The sequence below is a fragment of the Podarcis raffonei genome, chromosome 15, assembly GCF_027172205.1.
Source record: "Podarcis raffonei isolate rPodRaf1 chromosome 15, rPodRaf1.pri, whole genome shotgun sequence".
In the NCBI taxonomy this organism is placed as follows: domain Eukaryota; kingdom Metazoa; phylum Chordata; class Lepidosauria; order Squamata; family Lacertidae; genus Podarcis; species Podarcis raffonei.
Genome location: NC_070616.1, coordinates 6,839,298 through 6,858,394, shown reverse-complemented (window position 1 = coordinate 6,858,394; position 19,097 = coordinate 6,839,298). Strand labels below are relative to the sequence as shown.

The window sequence follows — 19,097 nt, the reverse complement described above, 5'->3', positions numbered from 1 at the left end:
GGCTATGTTAAGCCATGGTTTAGTGTGAGATGTGAACACAGACATTAAATAATACTCAGACCTCTGTAAAATATTTGGCTTTCCTGCTCCCTTCTTAAGATTCGTGTTTAAAATCTAAAAGTTTTGGGGGTTTTTTAGAAATGTTTGTATCCCACTTTTCTATTGGAGAGCAATGTTCAAGGGCAGCTTAAAATCAGAAATTAAAGCAACAGCAGTCTATTTAAAAAAACTGGATGACTTTTTAAATGGTGGTTTTGTTGGTGGGTGGTTTAAAGCCAGAGGATCATTATTTTTAACTATGGTTAGAACACCCTTGCTACCTATAGGTGAGAGAGTAATGGCAGGTGATGTTTTCTGAGGCTAATTTCACTCTTTTTCTTTTTGGGACAGAGGGAATTCCCCAAATTTTTCACATTCCGGGCGAGGGATAAGGTAAGCACTAGCTAATTCACTGCTTCTGTCTTCTGAGTTGGAAATGGATTCATATCCTCAAAGCAACACTTTGCCCAAACACATAGCAAACCAACAACTTTCCAAAATATAGAAAGTGTGTGTATACCTGTGATACAGATACACATCAGTGTAATTATTTGTCTTTGTACTTCTAAGCTTAGCAACGTAATCTTTATACCATTTTTTAATATTGTAATTTACTTTCTAATATCTGTCTATTTGTGTTTATAAATTATATCCTGCCCACTCCTACAAATCATCCAAATATATATATGGTTGGATTTCCATTCCCAGTTTGAAGAAGACAGAATCTACCGCCACTTGGAACCAGCCTTGGCCTTCCAGCTGGAACTCAACCGAATGCGCAACTTTGACCTCACCGCCATTCCATGTGCCAACCACAAGATGCATCTCTACCTGGGCGCCGCAAAAGTCGAGGCGGGCGCTGAGGTTACCGACTACAGGTTCTTTGTGCGGGCAATCATCCGGCACTCGGACTTGGTTACCAAGGTGGGCTTTGCTGATTTATTAGCAGGACGCATGACCTGATAACGAAGTGCTGCGCGTGTTTATTTTAAGGTCTTGCCATTTGCAAGCAACTCTCCATTTATGCGGGGGTTACGTTCCAAGACACCACGCGCTTAAGTGAAATCACATATATTGGGAAAGCCTGCAAACACCCTCTAATCCTCTGGAAGCCCTTGAAAAACCTTTTATAAACCAGCAGCACTTACTAGACCACCTGTTAACAGAAAATTCCGAGGGCTCCTTTGGACAAAAGCAAAGACACCAACCAGGATAACTTGGAGCGAAACAGCAGCCTGTAGGCTTGGCCTTTATTGAATACTCCCACCCGCAACAAGATGAAGCAAAATGGAAGTCCAGAACAAAAGAAGACCCCAACTTTTATTAGTTACTAATCCCCCAAACTACACCCCTAAGACTACATCACAACTACATCACAAAAAAGGAGGGGTTGAGGGAGGAGTTGTGGAGGTAACCTGAGTATCTTGTCACCTGGCTGGTCCTCCTTTCCCCCTCCCCATGAGTCATTTCCAGAGGACAAAAGGGAGTTGGCAGTTTCCTGCCCCCAGAGGGAAGATCTGATCATTGTCCTTTGTTCCAGTCCATGTTAAATCCATTACCATATACAAGTCCTTTGTGACCTGGATGGTCTTCTGTCTGGGATCATCAAGGTTGTCATGCCATCTGGGTAGGGCTCCTGTGTATGTGCTGGTACGGTTAAGGGATTATGGCCGTCCTGTATCAAACCATCCCCCTTTGATAGTCCTTCCTTCATGGAGTAAAATAAAAGTGGACTGGTGTAAATCCGATGTATGGTTGATTTGCTATGAATTTATAACAGAAATGTCGCGTATGTCATGTGTGTGTGTGTGTGTGTGGTGTTTGTACAAACTGATTTTTTTTGGGGGGGGGTCCTGCAACACACCAAACTCTACTCCCTCCAAACCTTGTTCAAACTCCAACTCTCCACTGGCCTGAAAGGTCAGTGTGAAGACTCCTGGGATTACACTTGCAAAGGCTCATGGGATTGCTAGGTGCCGTTTTTGCCATTTCCACATGCTTCTAGGGCAGTTTTTGCCCTTTTCTGTGCCCCTCCCAGGTTTTGTTTGCGATGAGCGTGTGCACAGTGACACGTGTTTTGAATCCACATAAATGGGGAGTTGCCTGTATTACATTTTCTTTTTCGGTGTTCTGTCATGTCTCATGTAAATCATCCTAAGAACTGCTTGCGGGCTTCTCATTGGGGGCATCTGTGAGAACCAGATGCTGGACTAGATGACCCTTTGGCCGGATCCAGCTGCAGGGCTCTTCTTATGTAGAGTCTGTTAATATTTCTAACCATCACTGGCTACTAGGCCCTATGCCTGTTCTTTACCTCCATGAAGCTGACTAGTAGCTGAGAACTGGAGAGGGTGCTGCTGTGCTCAGGTCCTGCTTTTGGACTCTTACGCTGCCCACAGTGGCTATGTTCTGCTCCCACTGTCAGAGGCAGCAAGCTGCACAAAACCAAGGGAGGGGAGTGTGCTCTCGTGCTCAGGCCCTGCTTGCAAGCTCATGAGTGGTTACTACAAGAACAGGATGGCTTTGGCCGGATCCAGCAGGGTTCCACTTAACTTCTCAAAGACAAATACATGGAGGATTAAGGTGGCTGCAAGTTGCGAGGCTGTACTCTTCCTCTGCTGTCCCAGGGGCTGTGCCTCTGAACGCCAGTTGCAATCGTGGTGAGTTGCTCTTTTCGCTCAAGCCCTGGCTTGCGAGCTTGACATAGGGGCGTCTGGTTGGCCGCTGGGAGGACAGGATGCTCGATCAGATGGGTCACTGGCCTGATCCAGCAGCAAAGCTCTTCCCTTATCCTTAAATAACGGCTTGGTTTCTCTGCCCGCAGGAGGCGTCCTTCGAATATCTACAGAACGAGGGGGAGCGCTTGCTTCTGGAAGCCATGGACGAGCTGGAGGTGGCTTTCAACAACACCAATGTGCGCACAGACTGCAACCACATCTTCCTCAACTTCGTCCCGACGGTCATTATGGACCCATCAAAGGTAAGCTGCTCCCTTGACACGGAGAGGGAGATACAAATGGCTTTCCACCATCCAGTTAAAAAAACCCACATTATCATTGCCTCAAGCATTTGGGGTGAATCAATGAAGTTGGTTTCTCTTTTGAGGCTGGTACGTTTGCTTTTTAAATTACCTTTTAATGACTGTTTTAAGTCATGCATATGTACGTATGTATTCATTTTCTCCAAGGAGCTCCAGTGGTCCTCCCCTTCCCCATTCTGTCCTCACAGCAACCCTGAGTGGTAGGTTAGGCAGAGAGGCAGGGACTGGGCCCAAGGTCTGCCAGTGAGAGCTTCATGCCAGAGTGGAGATTTGAACCCTGGTGTCCCAAGTCCTAGACCGACACCCTAACCACTTTACAACCCTAGATTTCAATATTGGCTATTTTTGTGCTTCTTGGTAGTCTGGAAACTGTTCTGAGGTCACTATGAAGCCAGACTTCACGAAACTTTGGCCCTCCAGAAGTTGCCATGGAGCCCAGAAACATCCAGAGGGCCACAGGTTGCCCACCGCAGCTATAAAGTGATGATGGAAACTGGATCTCTGTTTCAACATACCAGCATTTGGAACTCTTAACACTGTCTTTGGTCCTTGTTAACCTGATTTGCTGATGATATGGCCCCGTCTTTTCAGTATTTTTGCACGAGGCACGGTGGTTTATTTTTCGTCTCTCTTTTCAAGCGTTACAGGAAAGTGTGGTTGTTAGTTCAGGGTGGACTGAGAGACATTTGCTAGGTTTTAAGTTATGTGCTTGCGAAATATTTGAAAGGGGCTAAATAAAGGAATATGCTTTCCCTCTCCTAAATAAAGGAATATAAAGTGAAAAAATAAAGTGATGAAGGGCGGTCTACAAAACTGGAGAGCAGCTGAGATGAATAAATATTATGTGGGAGGGTTGTGTGTTTGGGACTTGACAGAGATGGGGAATCCATAAGTCTTGTGCTGGGGTCTCATCTGTACTATGCTTTAAGCAGTATCATACCACTTTAACTGTCATGGCTTCTTTCCCCCAAAGAATATTGGGAACTCTTAATTTGTTAAGGATGCTGTGAGTTGTTAGGAGACCCCATGCCCCTCAGAGCTACAGTTCTCAGAGTTGCTCAGAGGTCAATCCCTCTTCTTAGGGAACTCAGAAAACGGCAGATTCTCGTGAGGGGCATAGGGGCCTCCTAACAACTCACAGCACCTCAAAGAAACATTCCCGTGGCTGTTTATAGCTGTATGGTACTGCTTTAAAGATATAGTGCAGGTGGGGACTGGTCTAGGGTAGCCCAGAGCTGAAGTAGCAAGTCTGGCTCTTTGTACCACAGGCTGGCTATGGTTCCTACTTCCCTCTGGCCAGCCACATGGCTGAGGGTGGGTCGCCCCATGCCTTGACCGCCACCAGTTAAAAAAACTGGATTAGCAGCGTATTTGAAGCAAAGCACTTCTCTGAGTGTTCCGCTTCTCAGGTGCCTCCAAGCCCCGCAGGGGTTTCCTTTTGCAGGAGCTGCGGGAAGAGTGTCCCCCAGAGGGGCTTTGGGAAAAGAGGCAGTTTGAGAGAGAACATTAAGACCTGCCTTCCGATTGCCTGCCTTTTAATATGCACTATTTACCAAACAGCAGTATATTAGAAAGTTTAATAAAACGGCAGAGGAACGGGCCTCCGAGCGGTAATTGCCTTGTTGATTTAAGGCGTCGTAGCTGCAGTGAAACGCAGGGGCGTAAATGCTGTTTTTTAAAAAAGGAAATGTTTGCAGAGAATTTTGCTCTTAATGCTGCTCTCTGGTTTCTTGGAATATTAAGAAGATGGGGGGGGGGAGGATTTTATAAGCTCAAAGAACTGGGAGGTACTCGAATCTAGTCATCTAGTCCCAGGGTGGTGCAATGTGTAATCTGAGGGCCACGTGTGACCCTCAAGGCCTTTTTGGGAGATGGGAGGTCTCTAGGACTTTGCGAGAACCTCAGACCTCTTTCCCAAAGCCTGGTGCCTTGCTGAGCTGGCTTTGGGAAGGCAGCACAAGGGCTGGGGTGGCCCTCCTACTTTGACCTCGCTTCCTCCCTGCTGTGCGCTGTGTGCAGCCCTCAGGTACTGCTTGGAAGTACTCTTGGTATGAAAAGTTGGGCCATCCTGATCTAGCCTAGCCCATTGCTCAGTGCAAGATCCACAGTGGAGGGTGCAACTGCAGCATCCCTAGCAGTCGTGGTCTGCTATTGAACACCTCCAGTGAGAAAGAGCCCACCACACAGGAAGCTGCCATGTGTTGAGGCCACTGGTCCATCTGCGTTGTCTACAGGAGTGCTTCAACCTTGTTTCTTCTGCTGTTGCTGGACCACAGCTTCCATCACCCCCAGCCATAGGCTGAGCTGGCAGAGGGATCTGAAGGGAGTTGTAGTCCAACAGCAGCCGGGGAGCCAAGGTTGAAGCCGTTCAGGTCTACTCTGAATAGAGGCCGCTCTCCAGGGTTTCAGACTGGGAAAGTCTCAGCCCCACCCAGAGATGCCAGGGATCGAATGCGAGACCTTCTGCATGCAAAGCAGATGCTCTGCGAACGAGCCCTTTACACAGGAGGGAAAATTCACATAGTTTGTACAAGTTTCACCCACACTCTGCACAACTTGCAGTAATGGTTAACCTGGACCTCTCCATGACCAGAGTCTTTTCTTGCCCCCATCATTCAGATCGAAGAGTCTGTACGGAGCATGGTGATGCGCTACGGCAGCCGCTTGTGGAAGCTCAGAGTCCTCCAGGCGGAGCTGAAGATCAACATTCGGTTGACACCGACCGGCAAGGCGATTCCCATCCGGCTCTTCCTGACCAATGAGTCCGGTTATTATCTAGACATAAGTCTGTACAAGGAGGTGACGGACTCCAGAACGGCACAGGTGTGGCATCTTAAATCGTGCAGCTGTGGGATTACATTTGACAGGGGGAGGCAACTTCTCTTTGGTTATTATTGTTTTTCAGGTTCCAGCTTCGGCGTTTCAGCTGGTAAAGAATGGAGATTCTACAAAACAGCTCCGTTGATGCTGCTTTGGGAGTTGAGAGTTGTTAGGAGACCCCCCCGTTCCCCTCACAGAACCACAATTCCCAGAGGGGCTGACTGTCAAACCACTCTTGGAACTGAAGCTCTGTGCCAGGAATAGGGGTTCCTGCTAAGAACTCTCAGCACTCAGGGGAAACTGCAGATTCTCTAGGGCAGCGGTTCCCAATCGGTGGCCAGCAGATCCTGGGGGTCCTTTTAACCTATCCAGGGCATCTGTGGCACTGCCGGTATAACAAAAACTACCACAGAGACATCAACATATTCAAAAGTAGGGGGCCCATGTCTTGGCTTTTGATAAACTGTGTGTGTGTGTGTGTGTGTGTTTGTCTGTGTATGTGTGTGTGTTTTATGGTACTTAGCTAATTGGGAACCACTGCTCTAGCAGACACAATACTGCTCTAGATGTGTGGTGCAGATGGAGTCTAAAGGAGACACATGTATAGAATTCCCTGCCACATGGCCAGCTGATGGCTACCAGCTTGGATGACTTTTAAAGTGGGGTTAGACAAATGGGGCAAGGCTCCATTCTGCCTCCTCTAGTAGAGAGGTTCTGAAAAGGGTCGGGGAGAGAAGGCTTAGTTTAGAGTGAAATAAATACAATATTCTACAGTTTAGTGTTAACAGGTAATGTGTTAGAATACATAATTATATTTATTTATACATTCATACTGAACCTTTTCTCCAAGGAACTTGAGACGGCGTGCATGGTTCTCCATTTTATCCTCACAATAACCCTGTGAGGTAGGTTAGGTTGACAGATCACTCAGTGAGCTTTCATAGATTCGAACCAGGGTCCTAGTCACACTCTCTAACCCAGGGGTTGCCGAGGTTTACCTTGTCTGGGCTGGTTCACTCCAGCGGAGATCCCTGGAGTGATCATGATCCCGGATCATGCGCGCACCCCTGATTTCCGGCCTCTGCACAGACACGATTTCCAGCTTCTGCACAGATGCAATTTCCGGCGCTGTGGAAGCAAGTTCCTGCACTGCGCTGTGCCGGTTTAGCACAGCGCATGGGGACTCACCAAGCTGGCAGCTCGGTTTGGGGGTGGTTCGTGGGCTGGTTAAACGACTCCTGTGGGCTGCTTGTGGCCCATGGGCCTTAGGTTGCCAACCCCTGCACCATGTTGTCTGCCTGTATTAGTGCTTTGCCTAATTGCATTCTGCTCCATAACTGGAAAGTGGCTGGTTTGGGGGCTTGTTGATAAATGGCGCCAGCGTTATTATGAAGACTGAGCATGTGTGTGTGTAGGGGGAGCGGTGGTTTGTGCCGCAGCACACATTTCTGAACCAAGGACCACTGCCTGGAGAATACCAGCCTCAAGAAGCCATTCATCCCATAGCCTTTCCTGTATGGTGGGATGTAACAACACAGCCGTGGGGCCTTGTCTGATGCACTAACATCAAATTGGCTTTAATTGTGGGTGTGTATCTCCTCGTCTAGATTATGTTCCAGGCTTACGGCGATAAGCAAGGGCCACTACACGGAATGTTGATCAACACCCCGTATGTGACAAAGGACCTGCTCCAGTCCAAGAGATTCCAGGCGCAGTCATTGGGGACGACGTACGTCTACGACATCCCCGAAATGTTCCGACAGGTATGAACTGCCCACATGGACTCACTGCTAGGACACGAATCCTTGTAATAGTGGGAAACCATGGTTTCCTGTTGCATCTGAACCAAGCAGTGAAGAGTGGGGGGTTTTATATTTGTAAAAATGTAATGAAAGCATCTTATAATTTCTCTCTTCCTTCCCCAAAACACCTTTAGTCTTTAATTAAACTCTGGGAATCCATGAAAGACTTTGCGACCCTGCCTGCTCCTCCGCTGCCTTCTGACCTGCTGACATACACAGAGCTGGTGCTGGACGACCAAGGCCAATTGGTGCATATGAACAGGCTGCCTGGAGGAAATGAGGCAAGTTCCAGTAGGCTGGCTGACTGTGGCGTGGGTAATATGGGTGGAGCTGGGGGTGGCAGAATGAAATTGGGCGGTTGGCATCCTGAACAGGGAGCTCAACAGACCCTGCGGCATTACCATGGATCTGACCTGCAATGCAGCTCTCGGGATTTCTGAAATATTTGTGGGGGTTTTTTGCTTAAGGCATTTCTTTCTCTCATTTTTTACAGTAATTTTAAATTGGTTTTTGCATGACGTAACAAAACAGAAAATAGAAAAAAAAATCCACATTGCATTGGTATACACCAGGCTTCCTCAACCTTGGCCCTCCAGATATTTTTGGCCTACAACTCCCATGATCCCTAGCTAGCAGGGATGATGGGAATTGTAGCCTCAAAACATCTGGAGGGCCAAGGTTGAGGAAGCCTGGTATACGCGATACTGTGAAACATCATTCAGGATAATCCCAGAAGGGCTGTGTGAGAAAAAAGGAATAAATGGAACAATTGCATTAAGCCATGGGCCAGAAATGTTTAGGTATGATGTCTGCCCACAGGGGACGTTGGAAATCTGGAGGATGAATCCCATTGTCCATATGAGTGATAAAGGTGATGGAAGGGTGCCAAATTAAAGAGAAAGGGTTCTTAGATGTTACCTCCCCTATTCCATAACTTTCTCTGCCACCACTAGATTCCAAATTCAGCTAAACCCTGGAGACTCTATATACCCTTTCTCCCTCCGGTGCCACCAAGCAGATATTTTTATACCATACCTGTTGCATGGTGTCCGGAAAGAGCAACAATAGGTTTATCCCTGGAATCTGGAGGGATAATTTGCTGAACTACGGTGGAAATTTCCTAGAATACTTTCCACCAAAAACCATGCACAATCAGACATTCCCACCACATGTGGAAATAGCCCTCCTGCCCCACCCCATTCCAGCAATCTGTAGAATTGTTGGCATTTCTAAGCATTGTATATAAACACAATCTAAAGAAGACGGGGACGACGGAACAGTAAGAATTTATCATAGAACCGAGCACTTGGAACGCCTGGGTTTAGGGGAAGGGTCGTAGCCGAGTGGTGGAGACTCCCCTGCTTTGCACATGGAACATCCCAGCTTCAGTCACCAATGGCATCTCTAGGCAGGGTTTGGAAGGGCAACCCTGGAGATCTGCTGCCAGTCAGTGTGTGGACACATTGGGCTAGATACCCATGGTCTCGTTCACTTGTAAGGCATAGTCCTGTGTCTCCTGTCTCTTGTTAGACATGGACTAACATTTTGGGGGAGGCAGTGGCAGAGCGTCCTCCTTGTGTGCAGAGGGTTCAGTCCCCAATGGCATCTCAGGCAGAGCATCTGAAATCCCGGACACCAGCTAAGATGGGACTGCTGGTCTGACTCAGTATAGGGCAATTTTATATAAATATCTGTCCCAGGATAATGGGTCTGTTGGGCAGTGTTGGGGTGCTTTTTTTTGTTATTGTTCTGCATAATTTTTTCAACTCTTCCCACCTGATTGGTGTTCAGGAAGGTTTAATATCCTGCAAAACATGCCTTGCCGCTGCTAAATTGGAAGGAAGGGTTTTAAGAGACATCCTCCCAGTGCCTCCGCAACCGAACCCTTTAAAAATGTTTTATATATTTTTCTCCTTGCAAGCAGAGACGGTGCTACAGTGCAGCAGGAAGGTCTCGGCATGTTTCTGCTCTCCCCCTCCCCACACCGGCCGGTCTCTCTCTCCCCCCTCTCCTCCTTCCTTTTCTTCTCTCATTTGGCATTTGGAGTGGTTGGAGGCCAGGGGAGAGTAGCCCAGATTCCCAAGGGACCGAGCTGTGCTCTGGCTGAAATTACTAGCGCAGAGGCTGCCTGGGCATGAACATGTACTGTTTACTCTGCCAGTATGAATACAAATAGTCTTATTATATGGGACCCTGTACCCAAAGCCCAACCGTTCAAGCTCATGCACTCTGTCTCTGTTACAAGCACACACTTCTCTCTCTCTCTCTCTCTCTCTCTCTCTCTCTCTCTCTCTCTCTCTCTCTCTCACCCCTGAAAGACTTTCTGTGTGCCTTGGACGGAAGCTTCTTTCTCCTTTTCCGAAGAACCCGCAAAAGTTTGTGGAATGTCACGTTAGGGGAGAAGGCTCAGTGGGTAGAGCATCCCAGGTTCAGTCCCCACCATCTTAGAACCATAGAATTGTACACCTGGAAGGGTCCTCGAGGGTCATCCAACCCCCTGCAATGCAGGAATCTTTTGCCCAAAGTGGCGCTCGAACCCACAACCCTGGAATTGAGAGTCTCCCGGTCTCCCAACTGAGCTGTCCCACACATTTCCAAGCAGGGTCCTTTTTTCACAGCCAAGAGGACTGGAAGCTTACTTTATTTTTAGGGAAAGGGCCAGAGATCAGTGTTGGAGCATCTATTTTGTGTGCAGAAGGTCTCAGGTTCAGTCCTCTGCGATGGGAATGAGGTCTCTCCTGACAAACTCTCATCACCCTTTAACAAACTGCTACTGATCCTAGGATTCTTCAGGGAAGCCGTGATTGCTCAAAGTGGTTTGATACTGCTTCAAAGGCGTAGTGCAGATGGAGCCTTACAGGGGCAGAGCTTAAAGTAAGGAGAAGAATCAGCTAGACTCAGGCCTGCCATTCTTGGCAGCAGCCACAGATTTAGCATAATGTTTTGTTGACCCTTAAGGATCCTTAAGGAAACCACTGAAATGTTACACTATTACTGCTGCAGAATGAAATCCTCACCCTGCTCCCCCCCCCCCAGAAAAAATCACCATCCTATTTACATTATGGGGGCAGACTTCAGCCATATTTCATATGTGCAAACATTTCAGGAAGGTCTTGCAGTTGATGGTGGTAACAGAAGCCATGTTTTCCCCCTGCCCTTTATGTTTCTTTAACTTTGTTTATTGTTGACACTCAGCGGAGATCAAAGGTGTTTACTTATCCTTTGATCAAAGACCCAGAATTAGCTGCTGTTGCCAAATAATGTCATTCAGGGGCCCTTTCGAATTGGTGTTTTTTAATGGTGAATTCTGCAACATGAGAATAATATGAAGCAATAATAGCACATTAGTGGCAGATGTATGCTGGCCCATCCACACATCATTGGCTTTATTAGTTGTTCTGCAATGCTTCCTCAATGTTAATGCATTATTGCTACCTGGAGGAATACCTGCACTGTAGCGCAGCAAAAGTAGGACAAACAACCTGGAACGTTTGCGGCTTGAAAAAATGCAGAATTTCAGGTGGAAATTATGAGAAATGCAGCGGTTGAAAATGAAGCAACATGTCAGCCCCAAAATTTTTGCAGCGGGATCACATATAACTTCCCCGATACCATCATTAACAGAATTCACCACAAATGCATGATAATGTCTGGAGGGGTCCCAAATGAAAATATTTTGCTTATAATTATTTTGCCAGGGAACACCGTAGGGCAGGACAGGAACAGAGGACTAAAAATCAAGGTTGCCTACTGATTGTAACTCCTTTTTGGTTGATTAATCACCTGCTCTGCAGCCTATCAACCTGATCAATTAATCAATTCCATTGATTTAAGTATTATTGGAACTTCAATATACCAATTACCAAAGCTTCGATCAGGTGTCACTTGGTTAAAGAATCTCTGGCTTAGTGTTTTGTGTGTGTGTTGACGGACAGGTCCATGATTTCGTTGGTCAGATCTTCAATTTAATTGCCGTATAATGAAAACCTCATTGTAGGTTTTGAGATGTTGAAATAAGAGCTGAAGAAGAGTCCATAGCTTAGTGGGCAGAGGCGATACTTAGCATTCAGGAGGTCCCAGACTCAGTCACAAGCATCTGCAGGTGAAAGGACCAGGTAGCAGGTGAAGCTGGTCCAGCACTCTGTTCTCAAAAGTGACCAGAGGAATTGGGATTGAGAACCTAAGAGGAGCCTGTTGGATCAGGCCTAGTTTAGCCTCCTGTTCCCTCAGTGACCAACCAGATGCCAATAGGAAGCCCATAAGCAGAACCGGAGTCCAACAGCACTCTTCCCCACTTTCCCAGCCCTCACACTGTCTCCGACAGCGGAGGTAGGACATTGGTCACATCATGACCAATAGCCAGTGTTTAGCCTCGCCCTCCATGAATTTGTCTACTCTGCTTTTAAAATTTTGGGGTGCTTCTGGGGCCAGCTCTCGGGTAGCCTCCGTGGCTAGAAGTGCCTTTTACCAACTGTGGCTGGTTTGAAAGCTATGGCTGGACCAGGAAAGCCTTCCCACAGTAGTTTGTGTGTTGGTTGCTTCAAGACTGGATTACTGCAATGTACTTTATGCGGGGCTTCCATTGTGCTTTATTCAGAAGCTGCGGTTAGTGCAGAATGCTGCAGCACAATTGCTGACAGCATAGAACCCCTGCTATCAGACATACGCACCGTCTTGCCAATTTGCTACTGGGCCAGGTTCAAGGTGTTGCTATTCGCATATAAAGCCCTTGGGACCAGTTTACCTACGAGATCGCCTTACCTCACACGTGCCCACTTGACCTGCTTCGATCAGTGGAATTGGCACTATCACAAATGCCACTTAATGCCCGTTCCACATTTATAAGAACTCGATTGTTTGCTGTGGCAGCACCTACACACTTTGGAACTCCCTGCCTATTGAGACCAAGCAGGTGGCTTCGCTGTACTCTTTTCGGTGCCTGCTAGAAACAATCCTGTTCAGACCAGCCTACCCAGATGCTTAGAAAGTTGAGGTGATTTTTTTTAGTATTGTAACTTGTATGCTTTAAACTAGGGCTGTGGAATTTTCCCGATTTTACTGTTTTATCTTTTTGTAAACCACTTGGAGGTTTTGTTTTGTTTTATAGTCAAGAGGCGTAAAAATAGTATGAAATAAATAAAAATAAACCAAGTTGTGGGCCACCCCTACCTCTTGTAGAAGAAGCAAATTCCATAGTTTATGCGCTCTTTCCTGAATCTTCCAGCATTCATCTTTGTTGAATGGGCCAGAGTTCTAGTAATATGAAAGCCTTTTCTCGAAACGAAAAGTTCTGGCCTTTCCTCATTAGGGGAGTTGCTCCAACCCCTTGATCATTTTGGCTGCTCTTTTTGGAAAGCCTTTCCAGATTTACAGTATCCTTTTGGGGAGTAAAGCAACCAGAACTACATATTGTGTTCTAAGTGTGTTCTTAGAACAGCTCAGGGTCCAACCAAGTCTGAGAAACGACTGCCATGGCCTTACAGAGAGCATAGAAATCCCAACTTTAAAAACTCAAGAAAAACCAGCAATGTGAGAGAAACCGAGTGTTGTGGGTTTCTTGAATCAAGAGAATATATGTGTCTCCAAAGCAATAGTGAGTGTTAATTCAAACCTGGTTTGGATTCAAGTTCTATCCTGTCTGAGAATATATCTCTGCAGTTTATTTTCAGAGCACTAAGGGAGAGCTGCAGAAAGTTTTCTTCTTATTCCCAGAGTGCGACCTTTCTGTTCTGCGACTGTCACTTAGGGAACTTTGCAAATGGTTGTCAGTGAAGCTGTTTCCTGGTGGGATTAGCTACCGCTGGGAATGAGTTTTTCTTTTCTTTTTTGAGTCCTTCGTATCCAATTGTGTTAACCAAAAGCCTTGCGGGGCAGAGGGGTGGATGGGGTGTGTATTGCACGACAATAGCTTGAATTCTCCAAGCGTGAGTGGCTAATCCGTTTGGGGGAGAGGAGGGGAGACATTTGGGCCGTCAGTAATCTGAAGGACAAATGAAACCTGACAGGTGAAGGGGCTGTACTTGGACGTGACCATCTCAGACTACTTTTGAAGCGGTTTTGTCGCCACCCCTGGACAGCTTTCTCCTGCTATAGCTATTTATTTATTCACAGCAGGCATGGGGAATCTGTGGCTCCCCAGACACCATCTCCCATTACCCAAGCAGGACAAGATCAAGGTTTTGGCACCAACCTCTATCGCTGTAGCCCAGGGGTCAGCAAACTTTGTCAGCAGGGGGCTGGTCCACTGTCCCTCAGACCTTGTGGGGGGCCAGACTATACTTTGAAAAAAAATGAATAAATTCCTATGCCCCACAAATAACCCAGAGATGCACGAATTCCAAAAATGAACGAATTCCTATGCCCCACAAATAACCCAGAGGTGCATTTTAAATAAAAGCACACATTCTACTCATGTAAAAACACACGAATTTGTGGGCTGGATTGATAAGGCGATTTGGCCGGATCCGGCCCCCGGGCCTTAGTTTGCCTACCCATGCTCTAGCCCTCTATCACTCAGGACCAGTTTACATGAGAGATCACCTTGCCCCAGCCATACATCCTTGCGCTCTGCAGTAGAGTTTCTCCTGCACGTCCCCCAAATATCAGAAACCTGCTCCACAGTGGCTCAAAGCAGAGCTTTTACTGCGACTTCTTCTATCCTGTGGATACAACAGGCGTCCACTATCTTCACTTTCCAGAAACAATTGAAGGCATTTATGTTCCAACAAGCTTTCCCACTTGGAGGAATGGATCTCTGCTTTTAAATTTACTGGATGTTATTTTCGGTGTTGCTTTTATGATACGTTTGTCAACTGATTTGATAAGCATTTAAAAGGCGACCCATGAATTAAGAGATGATAATCAGCCTCAGCCAAGCAGGACTCAGGGGTGTTGGGAGTTGTAGTCCAAGAACATCTGCAGGGCCTTATCCCTGCACTACAAGAATTAGCTGAAGCAAGCTGTGAACGTATGTATTTCTGCCTTCTCTTTTCCACCTGTGGGAATTAGGCCAGAAAGATTCCAATGCTGGTTTTAAATTCACCAGAGTTATCCACAGTGTCCAAATTTGGCAAGTTGTTGGTTTGTTTAAGCTGTGGCTAGAGGGAACAACCCATGAACTGAAACCATGGTTTCAGATCCGTGCTTGTTCTCATGAAATCATAGTGTAAACAAGCCAGAGTTCCCCCAAATTTTGTAACTTTGGGGCTCATCATGACTCATTCTTGTTTGGATTTTCAGCTTACAAAAGCAAACGGTGAAACAAAAAATGGCCCTTGTAAACAAAAAGGTTTTTGCTGCTTCAAATATAAGAAGCAAGAGAGACAGGCAGCCCTCTTTGGGAGAATGTTCCTCACACTTTAAGGGTCACAACTGAGGAGCCCCTCTCTTTGCTGCCCACCTGCCACTCTTTTGGTGGTACAGGGACTTTTTCACCCCTCTCCCACTCAACAGCCCATGCCACCGAGTATTCTCAGTCCTCATTGGGCTGTTTGGGAGGAGTTCCCCAAATGCTCCTATTCTTGCCTATCTGGTGCAATTTTGGGGTAAATAAATAATTGGTGAGTTTGTGATAAGAGAGCAAGTTCGTGTTTAATAGTACATACAGGATATATCTGCAGCAAGTCCTCTCGAATGCCGTACCTTGCTAGTTTAAATGTGATGAATTGATTTCAAAGCCAGATGATTAATCAGCAACAACAACAAACAATCTTGAATTGGTCGATAACTCTTGTATTAACCTTTTCCCAGGCAATCTTTTATGGGGAGTGCAGGTGTGATTTGCTGGGTTGCCCCTGCGTGGGATAATCTTGATACAGAACAAGTAGCTCCTGATAATGTAGGAAGAGGATGTGTTTCTTGATGAGTGGATTCCCCCCTCCTGAAGGATTTTCCTTGTCCTCCTGAGCGATGCAAATGACAGCAAGCCTTTGCTGCAGACGCCCCTTAAAACACACACACCTTTGAGCCTGCTGATATTTCACCCACTTGCCACTAGGTGTCAGAATTCTTCCATTAAGGCAGCCTTGGGTTGAGACATTGTGGGGGGGGGGAGAGAGAAATCCTCTAATTAGACATTTTCTGAACCATCTTCTTCCCCGGCACACCTTGCCATTAAAGTGTCTTTACTAGACAGAAATAGGTGAAGGCTTGTATAGGAAGAGTTGTGCATGATGGTGACAGGTGCTTGATGTTTGGGTGCCTCTACGAATGGGCCTCGGGGATTGAATGGTCTTGAGAACACAAGGCAAGGCGTGTCAGAGCAAAGCAAGCTGGGCAGCTGAGGTGTGTGAAGGAGCACGTAGGGACAATGGGCATGTGATGCTCTGAAACCATGATTTCATTTGCAAGTTGGACCTGCAACCACCACCACAACATAACTGCAGTATACCCCAATGTGCACCTGCAACCACAATCATTCAGGGTGTCAAATGTCCATCCATCCATTCCTGGAAAATTCATAAACTCCAAGAGACTCAAGAAGGCCGTTATGTCTGCCTACCTCCAAATTATTGTCCAACTTACGCTCAGCATCCCATAGCTGTGTGTTAGAGGACACTGAGCATGCTCAGCCCTTGTTGGGTTCTTTAGAGTGGAGTATTTTTTGTGGGGGTTGTTGTTTAGTCGTTTAGTCGTGTCCGACTCTTCGTGACCCCATGGACCAGAGCACGCCAGGCCCTCCTGTCTTCCACTGCCTCCCACAGTTTGGTCAAACTCATGCTGGTTGCTTCGAGGACACTGTCCAACCATCTCGTCCTCTGTCGTCCCCTTCTCCTTGTGCCCTCCATCTTTCCCAACATCAGGGTCTTTATTAATATAGTATTCTTGCAAACTTTAGAACTTCCTCCTCCACCTTCCCCTGATAGCCCTCTCTTGGTTTCTCAACATCCTATTGTCATTCGCTGTCAGAAGCAGCTATGGAACCCCACAGCCTTAAAGTGTGGTGACAGCCATGAGCTTAGACAGCTTTGCAAGCAGAGTATACAAATTAACGGAGGTTATTAATGGAGAAACAGCTATAGGTTTGTCTGTTCAGACACCCTACCATGGTTAGCAGAAACCGTACCGTCCACGTCTGCAGCAGTATGGTTTCTGTTTCTGACCTGCAGGAATTGCAGACATTGGCTTGTCTAAATACTATACTTAAATCCTTTAACCATGTTTTGATGTCTGAGTTGCAGTGTTGTGTGTTAGATGTCTCCATTACAGCGATGGGTTCTTGTCTGAGCACTCTGTCCATGGCTGCTAACCGTGATGGCTATGATATCTCTCTGAGAACCAGTTGTGGAGAAGGCTGTAGCCTTCACGTTCTGCTCATGGGTTCCCTGGGGGGCAGCTGGGGGGCCATTGTGGAAACAAGATGCCGGACTGGATGGGCCTTTTGGTCAGATCAAGAATGGCTGCTCCCAATGCTGAGGTTCCACTGTCTATGGAGGGAGCTGGTCATCCATCTGGTGGGACCACAAGCAAGTAACGTGGCCTTTGGCAGAATGAGGTTCTGAAGCAGCCCTCCCCCAACCTGGTGTCCTCCCGGTGGACTACAACTCCCATCATCCTGGCTACATGATACTTCTAGATACAGGGACAGCCTGGGGCTGATTGGAGTCCCAAACATCACCTGGTTAGTTAGATGCATACACTTCATGGTAGGTTTCGATCTAGTCTTCATGGGAGTCCCATTTCAGCCTCTGTGAGCCTATGGCCTAACAAAACCACAAATAGACCAGTTCATAGAGGATATGTCAGTCAATGGCTGTTGGCCACAGTAGCTTGGTGGAACTTCTAGGTCAAGCGTGTAGTAATGCCAGTTGTCACAGCGGGAGCAGACTATTGTCCTTCATGTCTTGGTTGTGGACTTCCTGGGTGCATTTGGTTGGCCATTGATGGGGGCAGGAATTATGAACCTTCTCTACCTTCCGTCTGTTCTGTCTCTTCTTAGGAGCATCCTGAAGGAAAAGTGAGACGGAAGCATAGTATATATGTATTTTAAATTGTATTCATTTGGGATGCCTCATTGGGGTGTCCCTCACCCCAATGCACTAAACTTTGTGTACGATGCAAAGGCGTTAGGCGTGTCTTCCATGTGTTTCAATTGGACATAAGGTTGCAGCCTTCATTATATTATTAAGTGCCTGATAAGTCACCTTTAATCTGTGATATGTATGTGTTTGTGTGCCCACCCCAAACCCACTCACCCATACATCTGTGTGCGAGAGAGAGGGTACATGTGCGAAAAATCACACACACACACCCCTCCATAATACAGGCTGTGTATTATGTATCTCTCTCTGCCTCTCCCTTGCACATGCAATTCCGTGCTGCTGTTGTTACCTAGGGAGGCAAATGACATCCCAGCACAGAACCCTAATCACAGTTTGGAACATGAGAAATAATGATTGCTTCTGATCGGAGGTCGTGAATAATTCATTGGGTTTGATTTTCCCCATCCCGTCCAGTGATACCTTTCAGGCCAAATGGGTTTCTACAGGAGAATAATGGTTCCACTTCTTATGGAAATCCTGTGGCACACATCATTTCGCCAACACAAAAAAACAGTTAAATTAGACTCTTTGCATCTTCGAGTGAGAAAGAAATGCTCTCCCTCTGCCTCCCCTCCCTCCCGCTTCCCCCTTTTTGCAACACGGAGGCAGAGACCAAGAGCCGATCCGAGGAAACACAGGCATCCTTTTCCCCTCCCTAAAGGCACTTCCACGTGGCACTTCCATTGTGGACTCGGTGCTGCCGGTGTGCGCAAGCTTTTTGCAACATTCATACAACATTGCCTTCGTCAGAATGCTGCCCTGTGTTCCTGCCCCATTACCCCATCCCCGATTAATCCATATTTACCATTTCTGCATTTTATTTATTTATTTACTGGATTCCGTTCCCACCCCCCCCCCACTGGACCAAAACATCACATCTGGATTAAATGACACGGGACAGCATTTTGATGAGGATGCCACCCCGCACGGACGCTGCGGGGGCACAGAATCCTCAATAAACAGCCGTGTGCAACCGTGCCTTATATTTGCAGCCGGAATGGAAGTTTGCTACAGACTGGACTGGGGCCTCCTCCAGAGAGGCCAGCCCTAACTCTCCTGCTGCTGCTCCTCCTCTTCTTCTTCCATTCATCTGTTTAACAACTAAGGCAGGCCCAGGAGCCGAATGCAGTCCTCCAGGTTTCTCTTTCCTGTCCTTCGGGACTCTTCCCAGGCCATACCCCTTTCCGTGTCCATGCCTGCTACCCACAGGCTCTGTTCCACGTCCCGCTCAAGTGCCGTTTCCTGGCTGGAAAGTGCCAGCAGGCTGTGATCATGCCTGCCTGGGTGGAGAAACGTGTGCACGTAAAAGCTTCTGCCATCTGCATCGGTGCAGGGTAGTCTGCTGTACACACACAC

General features: G+C 47.1%; 1 protein-coding gene across 6 annotated transcripts in view; it reads left to right on the top strand.

The window, feature by feature from the left end:
* ACACA (acetyl-CoA carboxylase alpha) overlaps positions 1 to 19,097 on the top strand; it is a 183,804-nt gene that overhangs the window by 101,214 nt on the left and 63,493 nt on the right. For all 6 annotated transcript variants that reach the window (XM_053367490.1, XM_053367488.1, XM_053367489.1 and 3 more), the window contains 6 exons: positions 391 to 432; positions 748 to 963; positions 2,864 to 3,019; positions 5,699 to 5,902; positions 7,507 to 7,662; positions 7,836 to 7,982. In XM_053367490.1, coding sequence (XP_053223465.1) covers positions 391 to 432; positions 748 to 963; positions 2,864 to 3,019; positions 5,699 to 5,902; positions 7,507 to 7,662; positions 7,836 to 7,982 — 921 coding nt within the window. The remainder of the gene's footprint in view (positions 1 to 390; positions 433 to 747; positions 964 to 2,863; positions 3,020 to 5,698; positions 5,903 to 7,506; positions 7,663 to 7,835; positions 7,983 to 19,097) is intronic.